We start from the raw sequence: 9,835 nt of genomic DNA on the forward strand, positions 1-9,835 counted from the left end.
TGATCGAGGGATGAGAAATCCATGCCTCAGCCTTTTAGCTTTACAAGATTAAGGTGGGGGAGGGGGTTAGGTGAACCCCCTGAAATGGCTCTCATTTGGAAGTTTATTACACTCTTCATGTTTCCTTAACAATAGGCCTAAAAAGTTTATGATATAACCAATGCCACAGACCTGGTCAATCGTAGGGCAAAACTAGGAGAATCAGTATTTCTTGAGTTCTAATCCAACAGCATACCAGGCTGTTTCTTCCCTGTTTTAAATAATATAGGTGAACACATTAAAAACAAAGTCTTCTGATACCACACTTCTTGGAGTCCGAATGGAATAAACTTTTTTTTTTTTAAGATTTTATTTTTTTCCTTTTTCTCCCACAGCCCCCCGGTACATAGTTGTGTATATCTTAGTTGTGAGTCCTTCGAGTTGTAGCATGTGGGACGCTGCCTCAGCATGGCTTGACGAGCGGTGCCACGTCCACACCCAGGATTCAAACCAGTGAAAGCCTGGGTGCCCGGAGTGCGCGAACTTAACCACTTGCCCACGGGGCCGGCCACTGGAATAAACTTTAATGGCTAGTTTTATGTTCTAATGCAGAGGCTGGCAAAGTATGGCCCCGTGGCCTGTTTTTATATGCCCCTCTATCTATGAATAGTTAATGTATTTTTAAGGGTTGTAAAAAAATAAGAACAACTGCGGCTGGCCCTGTGGCCGAGTGGTTAAGTTCGCACACTCTGCTTCAGCGGCCCAGGGTTTCAACAGTTCACATCCTGGGCGCGGACATGGCACTGCGTGTCAAGCCATGCTGAGGCGGCATCCCACATGCCACAACTAGAAGGACCCACAACTAAAAATACACAACTATGTACCTGGGGGCTTTGGAGAAAAAGAAAATCTTTAAAAAATAAAAATAAAAAAAATAAGAACAACAGAGGAATATGCAGCAGAGACTGTGTGTTCAGTAAAACCTAAAATATTTACTATCCAGCCCCTTACAGAAAAAGTTTGCCAAACCCTCTGTAATACATTGCTTCTCAAAATTTTCCACTGAAATACACTGATAAGCTTACTTCAGGAATCTGGGGGAAGTACCTGGAAAACAGCCCATTGAAGCCTAAAACTTAAAGTCACTTAAAAAACAAAAATGCAGTTTTAACATAATTCTACTGCACAATATATCTATTTCTATATAAAAATGACCCCCTTCCCAGAAACTTCACATAAAATCAGTGCTTGCGCAGAAGATGTACACTGTTCCCTATTGCTTCTTATACACCCGGGTGTATTGCCTTATCCCCAGTTTGAGAAGCTCAGAAGTGGACCATCTACAGAAATATGGGAATAAACTCATATTGAGAGTTTTCATGTTGGAATAATAAATAGGTAAAATGGAGGGATCTGTTTGGTCAGCTAAATATCCCCCTTTGGTAGGTGGAACACTTTATTTTGTCTATTTTCCCATTAAAATTTTTTAATGGAAAACTTTTAATGTAAGTCTTTGTAAATTAAAAAGTAAAAATATATTGCCCATTAGGATATATTTTTTTCAGTTTTCTGTAGCTAAATTTTTTCAGTGTACAGATTAGTATTACCAGTAAAAGCCTATTATAGTGAATATTATTTGTAAAGGATTTTGCATAACAGATATTTCACCATCATAGAAAGAATATTGTTGATCTCAATGAATGTTAAAAGGAGGAAAATATTATTTGCAATTATTAGAAGGGAAGGAAAGCTGGAAGTTAATGCTTTAGAATGTTTTAGAATTATGTCTCAATTCTCCCTACATCTTTGACATTCCACCTACAGAACAAATACCACTAAACTAAACCAACACCTATTCTCTCCCACCCCTAAGAAAACAACCAATCAACTTCTAACGCATTTCTCTTAATTTTCTGTAAGTATAGCTTTTGAGATTAGCAATTAATAAATTGTCTTGTGATTGTGCTTCTCTACTCATATTACACATTCTTTTGTATGTATCAATACTGGAAAAAAAAGTTTTAATAAGCAAATTGTGAACTGGCTATGTGAACTTAGATATACCTGTACTTAATGGATGGTTTGTTTTGTTTTAGGTTAAAAAAAATGTAATGCCCGAATTTATCTTTTGAAGTTTCTCCACTCCTTTTCCTTTTTCACTGTTTATGGACCTCGTATTTCTACTACTTTAAGTCTGTTAATTTGAGAACTTTCCCTATTTATTTTAGACCTACATCTGATGGACAAGTACGTATATAGATTTTGGTTGCGTATTTGGGTTAGGAATAACTAAAATTAAAAGTGCTGATAAAATCCTTCGTATTTTTAGCTTATTTGAAACGCCTTTAATTTTGGCTTTTACAGCTTTTATAATTCTTCCGGAGAAGTAAATGAGCAAGCACTGAAGAAAATATTATCAGGTGTCAAAAAGGTATTCCCTGATGTAGCTTTTATTTTTTGGTATTATTTGTATTATTTTTGGCTCCTAAAAACATATAAAAACACTTTGACAGAACTTTTAAGCAGCATTTGTCTGCACAGTGTCCTATAAAGGTGAGGAAAGCCTTGTTCTTTCCAGAAATTCAAAGCAAAGCTAGTCATTAACGGTATTAATCTTGTTCGCATCCTTCCCTTGACTATTCTAACTAACGCTCATCTCTTCCTCTTCTGCGTTTCCCACCGTGCCCCTTCCCAGTACCATTCCTTGAAGGACTTCATCCATTACTGTTATTTTATGGCGCTGCAGTTAGTTTCTTGTAGTGCAGGAACGATTTTCTATACAGCACCTAATGTGAATCCTCCACAGCATACTTGGTGTTCAGTTAAAACTTGCTGAATGATCAAAATAGATTTTTTTTTTTTTTACAAACAAGTTTTTTTCTGTATACTTTTTCCTCTTAAAACTTTTTGATCTGAGTTGAGAATAAAAATAGATTCGGTAAAAGAAGTTTCTTTCAAAAAAACATCCTTTGTTGAAAATGCTTAGGCTTTTCCCCTAATTATATTGGATATTTAAAAATGTACCAGTTATGTTTGAGTTTTAAAAAGAAGAGAAATAATTTCTTTGATTTAAACGTGCAAATACAAAACTTCGTTGCTGAAACTGTCACTGAAGGATCTCAAAGCAATGTGGTTGTTTTTCTCTGCTATAATTACTAAGTTTTCAGTAAATGAGATTTATTTTTCCAGTTAAAAAAAAGGTTTAATGATACCAACAACACATTTGTTGGGCATGTTACAGTTTAGAAAGCCCTTGCATATGATCTTATTCCATTTTGAAACCAACTCTGTCGGGCAGGTGATAGCATTCTCTTATAAATTTCACTTAAAAGCTACAGAGTTCAGCTTATTTATTTAGTAAACCAAGTATCCATGCAGGAAGTTAACTTGTTTTCATTGACATTTTCTTCATTTGAATTTTGACTAAAGATTAAGATTTTGAGATAGCAAATGCCACAAAAGAAACTAGAGGAAGTTAAGAATTTTTTTTCTCTAATCTTTATTGAATAAAATTGTAGCCCTGTAACTGAATGGAAAGTAATTTAACTGCAAGTCAGTTTGCATACTTTACAAAAGTAAAGTATATACTTAAGTATAAGCTTTGTTTATATGTGCTCAAAATCTTGCTAAATATTAAGAAAGCCGTTCTTAAAGGCTGTCAGTTTTATTGCTTAATTTGACATCAAGACACATAATAATTGTAACCATTAAGGTATACACCTGATATTTTCTCTGTATTTTCTTTCAGGAGGTTGTGGTTGGTTGGTACAAATTCCGACGTCATTCTGACCAAATCATGACGTTTAGAGAGAGACTGCTTCACAGAAACTTACAGCAGCATCTTTCAAGCCAGGAACTTGTTTTTCTGCTGTTAACACCAAGTATAATAACAGAAAGCTGTTCTACTCATCGGCTGGAGCATGCCTTATATAAACCTCAGAAAGGGTAAATGTTGGCCAGTCACTGGCTATCGTTAGCTAATAGAAAAATATGCCCGATATTTTTATTTTACTTTTTGTAGCTTACCAAGTATTTTCATATATTGTTGCATTAGATTGTTTCAATAACCCTCTGAAGTGGGTCTTACCATCTTTCTTTACCAATGGGAAAATGAAGGTCACATAAGGAAATTAGAAGCCCAGTATGGAATGCTGAAACATTCAAAAACACAAAACTTGTGTTTTTGGCACTGAGAATTTGCTGTTATTTATCATAAAGTGGAAAAAATATGTGTGCTTTAGAAATTGGTTGCTAAAAGATACAGTGTAGAACTGAAGCCCAAGTACTTGAGCAGCTTTTTATTACTCTGCAAGGGAGCGAGGTGGTGCTTGGGGATCCACCAAAAGGTGTTCACAGGGACCCCCCATGGGTTCTAGCAACACTTTCATGGAATATGAGAATTTAGTTTAAAACATTACTGAGATTAATTTTATTATTCATGGAAAATAGGACAAATCTCAATAATACTGCCCTATTCTTAGATGTGCTAATCAGCTAAAATAGCCATTCAAGTATTTTTCACACAATTATCTTACACTACGCACATTTCACAACTTTTAAAAGCCATTTACCTCAAGTCAGTAAATTCTGTATTGGATAGGTAGTAAGGAATGGAATTTTTTGTTTGTTTTTTTAATCTTGTAGGGGAAAAGTAGTCTATACTGATAGGTAGATGCTAATCTTTCACTTTATTCTAAGTTTATATTTTAAAATTTTATTTCTTCAGACTTTTTCATAGGATACCTTTAGTGGTGGCCAATCTGGGCATGTCTGAACAACTGGGTTATAAAACTGTATCGGGTTCCTGTACGTCTGCTGGCTTTAGCCGAGCAGTAAAAACACACAGGTGAGATTCCTCAATTGCTTCCCCCGAAACTTAGTCCTGTTCATTTTTTTAAATTAATTTTATTATACAACAGCAGAATGAAAATGAAAGGAAAACTGACTAATGACCATGTTACTCAGGTATACCAAACTGCTTGTACTTTCTCCATATTGCCTTCTATCACTTGTCCATTTATAAAATATAAAAAAGAGGAGGGTTGGGGGCCAGCCCCGTGGCACAGCAGTTGGGTGGGCACGTTCCACTCCGGTGGCCCAGGGTGCACCAGTTCGCCTCCCGGGTACCGACATGGCACCGCTTGGCAAGCCATGCTGTGGTAGGCGTCCCACATATAAAGTAGAGGAAGATGGGCACAGATGTTAGCTCAGGGCTAGCCTTCCTCAGGAGAAAGAGGATTGGCCCCAGATGTTAGCTCAGGGCTAATCTTCCTCTAAGTAAGTAAATAAATAAATAAAAGAGGGTTGTTGCATATCCTGCATATTTTAACCTATTTATTCTAAGACTAAGTAGCCTAAGGCAGCAGTGCAGATTAAAGGCATGACATTAGACTAGATATTAAGTAAAGACAAAAAATGAGGCTCACTCAGACTGTAGCTGAGGTATAACTTTTTTTTGGTCATTAATAAGTCAGAAATAACAACGCTGGTTCTATACGATACTTACTAGAGTGTAAACTTTATGAAGAGACTAGATTTTATTTTTGTGTTCCCACAGTGCTTAACAGTTGCTTACAGAAATTGAATAGTAGTCCCCCATACTTGTGCTTTTGCTCTCTGCAGTTTCAGTTACCCTTGGTCAACCGTGGTCTGAGAATATTAAATGGAAAATTCCAGAAATAAACAATTCCTAAGTTTTGAATTGTGTGCTGTTCTGAGTAGTGTGATGAAATCTAATGCCAACCCACTCAATCCTGCCCAGGACATGAGTCATCCCTTTGTCCTGCATCCTGGATACGCTACCTGCCCCTTAGTCAGTTAGTAGCCAACTTAGTTGTCAGATGGACTGTCGAGGTATCACAGTGCTTGTGTTCAAGTAGATCTTATTTTACTTAATAATGGCCCCACTGTGCAAGAGTAGTGATGATGGCAATTTGGATATGCCCAAGAGAAATCATAAAGTGCTTCCTTTAAGTGAAAAGGTGAAAGTTCTCCACTTAATAGGAAAGAAAAAAAAATCACATGCTGAGGTTGCTAAGATCTACAGTAACAGATTTTATTACAGTATATTGTTATAATTCTATTTTGTTAATCTCTCACTGTGCCTAATTTATAAATTAAAATTTATTTCATATATGTGTGTGTGTGTGTATTATATATATATATATGAAAAAACAGAGTATATATAGGGTTCGGGTACTATCCGTGGTTTCAGGCATCCACGGGGTGTCTTGGAATGTATCCCCCACAGATGAGGGGGGACTGCAGTACCACATTTCATTGATTATAAGATGCACAGTTTTACATTTATCTCAAATTGGGATGTCTTACAAACCGTGCCTTAGTATTGTTTTTCTTTCTTCGTGGTATATAAAATAATGTTGCCTCTTTGAATCAATGACTTAAACTCAGTAAAATATTTTTTGAATTGACTGGTCCCCATTGCCAAGAAAGAACCCTTTTTCCCCCCTCCCTCCTTCAATCTTTATCTGTTTTTACTGAACCTCTTTTTTGAGTCCTGGCAATAGTATTTAGGAGGCTAAAAAGTTTGCTAATGTGAAGGTAGATGAACTAGGTTTTCTGGTTGGTTTTGTTATATACAAGTAGGTTGACAAAATTATGGTCCTTACAAAGCCAGTAAAAAGAATCTTCCATTGTTCCTAATGACAAATAAGTTTTCATCGTATCATTAAAATAAGTTCTGTACACTTGCCTGAGAAAACGGTGATTTTTTACAGCTCTGAATTTTTTAAAGAAGATGGATCTTTAAAGGAGGTACATAAGATAAATGAAATGTATGCTTCTTTACAAGAGGAATTAAAGGTAAGTTAACATTAAATATCAAACACTTAAAGACCACTTCTAGAGTTCATATCAAATTGATCCCTGAAATTTTCTAGGGATAACATGACATTTTAGATTTCTATTTTGCTGTTAGTTTAGCTTCAGTTACAAAGACCTCAATCTCAGTGGCCTACAAAAACAGAAGTTTAGTCTCACTCACATTATATCTTGGCTACACTTCTGTTCCTGTTCTAAATGTCATCGTCATCCTAGGATCCAGACTGAAGGAGCAGCCCTTATGTGGAACATGCTCTTCTCACGACAAAGGGAAAAGAGCAAGAAAGTTGGTGGAAGTTCACAACAGCTCTTAAAACTTCTGCTCAGAGCCAGCATGTCACTTCTACTCAGGTTCTGTTGGCCAGAGGGTGTCACAAGGCAATAGGCAGGGATAAAAAGGGAAGCAAATATTTGGGAACAACAATCTACCACAATACTAAGTTGTATCTCATTGTGTCAGTTCACGTCCTTTGAGACATCAAGATGGGATTACATGCAACAGATTTACTGGGCCTGAAAAGTATAAGAGGGAAGGAGCAAGAGCAGGCAGGGAGACTTGGAACGCAAGCAGGACACCTGAGAAGGAGATGGGGGAGAGTGAGGAGAGTGGAGTAGGAAGAGCTTTTAGACTGCAGGGCAGACAAGTTTCAGCCAGGCTGATAGGGAGGCTTTGAACAAAGCTGTCCTACAGGAATGCACCTGTACTAATACCCACACTGTTCTCAGTCACTGGTGAAGAGCAGCCTAGGGGAAGCGTGGCCTAAGCGCAGACAAAGCAGTGGACTCAAAAGGATGGCAGCTGGGGCTGTCGGTAAACTATGCTTCCTCCAAATGGAGATCTGAGAAGTCTATTTCCGTGGCCACCATACTCATCAGTATAGCACACTAAGAGAAGTGGGGTTAATAAATTTTACACACTACTAATGTTGCACACTTTTTTTTTCCTTTGGTGAGGAATACCAGCTCTGAGCTAACATCTGTTGCCAATCTTCCTTTTTTTGCTTGAGGATGATTGTCGCTGAGCTAACATCTGTGCCAGTCCTCCTCCATTTTCTATGTGGGACACTGCCACAGTATGGCTTGTTGAGTCATGTGTAGGTCCACACCCAGGACTGAACCCACGAACCCCAGGCCACAGAAGCGGAGCATGTGAACTTAACCAATACGCCACCGGCTGGCCCAGCACACTTTTTTAATATGAATGATAAATAGAGGAATTTTAGAAAATAGAGAATCATCTAGAATCTCAACATTGTAACATAACTGTTTTACCTTTGCCATATTCTCCAGTTTTTCCCTAATGTATACATGCTTTTACACAGTTGACAGTAATGGGTTCCTATAAATTTGTGTCATGATTTTTATTGATTTGATATATCATTAAACATTTTTCATGTTGCTCCTTATTCTGTAGATCTTTTTAATGGCAGTGTATTTCATAGAGCAGTACTTTAGAATTCTTAATGTGAAAAGTACCAACTGGGTGCTTAAATAGGGAACGTAGAGGTAAGTTACGGGAACTGTAGGCAGACAGCAGCTGAGCTTCAGGAAGGAATTGGATCCAGGACCTGGAATGCCATCAGAACTTTCTGTCCCTTTGTGTTTGCACATTGGTTTCCTCTATAGTATCTACAAATCTGTTTATTCATCCACTGGCCGAACAGAGAATGGCCATCCCACAGCTCCTGCGTTTAGATCTCTTCTATTCAAGACATCAGAATTTGCCAGTTGGTTATATATTATCTCAGCTTGGGTCAGTTAGGATTAAAGTTGGTCAAAGGGGTCACTGGTGAATTGTTACAGCAGGGTGAACAAGTTGATGAGAAATAAGCTGGGCAGACATCCTAGAAACTATCTACTTTAAAACTGGTGTAACAACCTATTACCCTATGATTGGAAATTAGTTACTTTTGATTTGATATTATACTAGGAAACATCATCTTAGATAAATTTTTGTTATTTATGTAAGATACATTCCAAAAATGAAACCACTGAGTCAAAGGGTATTAGTACTTAAAACTGATGACACATAAATCCACTCTGCTTTTCAAAAGTAATTTCTTTTACAGGAATTAAAATCTTTGATAGTTTTATTTCATAAGAGTAAAACATAGTCTCTTTAATGTTAAATATTGGCAGTAACTGCATCTTTCAAAATTGTTCATATTTTCTCGGTTTTTTTGTTTTATTTCTGTGTATTATCAAGGAAATAACTAGTATGGTAAAGTTATGTATAAATGGGAAGTTAATACATCTGGAAAGCATTTTATAACTATAAAACACCAGATAAGTGCTTGCTGAATTCCTCCAGAAAATAGCAAAATAAAATAAAATTTTTGTAAAGGCAGATAATGTTAGATATTATGTACCATGAAGGATATTTTATATTATTTGTGAACCTAGACTAGTACACAACTTGGAATTTTAGTTATGCCCTTATTTTATTTTGCAGAGTGTATGCAAAAAAGTGGAACACAGTGAGCGAGCAGTAGAAAAACTACTAAAGGATGTAAACAGATTAAAACAAGAAATTAAAAAAAGAAAACAAGCACAGATTCAAGCAACACGTAAGTAAAAAGTTCACATGGGCTGGCCCAGTGGCATAGTGGTTAGGTTCACACACACTGCTTCGGTGGGGTTCGCAGGTTCAGATCCTGGGCACTGACCTAGCACCACTTGTCAAGCCACGCTGTGGTGGCATCCCATGTAAAACAGAGGAAGACTGAAACAGATGTTAGCTCAGGGCTGATCTTCACCCAAAAGAAAAGTTCATGCATTACTACTTTCTGTGCTTTTAAAAAAAATTCTTACCGATTTGAATTATGGATGAGCCGGCTGCACTAACTGATGAATTTGTCCACCGTAGGATTAAAAGTAATTGTTTTACTAACATTCTTAAATCCCACTGAAGAAAGAAATGGTACTGTTGTAGCTATACTATATTGTTATTAAAGAATATAACTTTAATTTTCTTTTAGAATATTGTGCCATATAAATTGGAGTTTGGGATTATGCT

General features: G+C 36.8%; 1 protein-coding gene across 7 annotated transcripts in view; it reads left to right on the plus strand.

Moving 5' to 3' along the window:
• HELQ (helicase, POLQ like) overlaps positions 1-9,835 on the plus strand; it is a 150,348-nt gene that overhangs the window by 80,919 nt on the left and 59,594 nt on the right. For all 7 annotated transcript variants that reach the window (XM_070505457.1, XM_070505465.1, XM_070505458.1 and 4 more), the window contains 5 exons: positions 2,344-2,410; positions 3,728-3,924; positions 4,706-4,825; positions 6,717-6,801; positions 9,272-9,386. In XM_070505457.1, coding sequence (XP_070361558.1) covers positions 2,344-2,410; positions 3,728-3,924; positions 4,706-4,825; positions 6,717-6,801; positions 9,272-9,386 — 584 coding nt within the window. The remainder of the gene's footprint in view (positions 1-2,343; positions 2,411-3,727; positions 3,925-4,705; positions 4,826-6,716; positions 6,802-9,271; positions 9,387-9,835) is intronic.

This window comes from Equus asinus, chromosome 3 (assembly GCF_041296235.1).
Source record: "Equus asinus isolate D_3611 breed Donkey chromosome 3, EquAss-T2T_v2, whole genome shotgun sequence".
Lineage (NCBI taxonomy): Eukaryota > Metazoa > Chordata > Mammalia > Perissodactyla > Equidae > Equus > Equus asinus.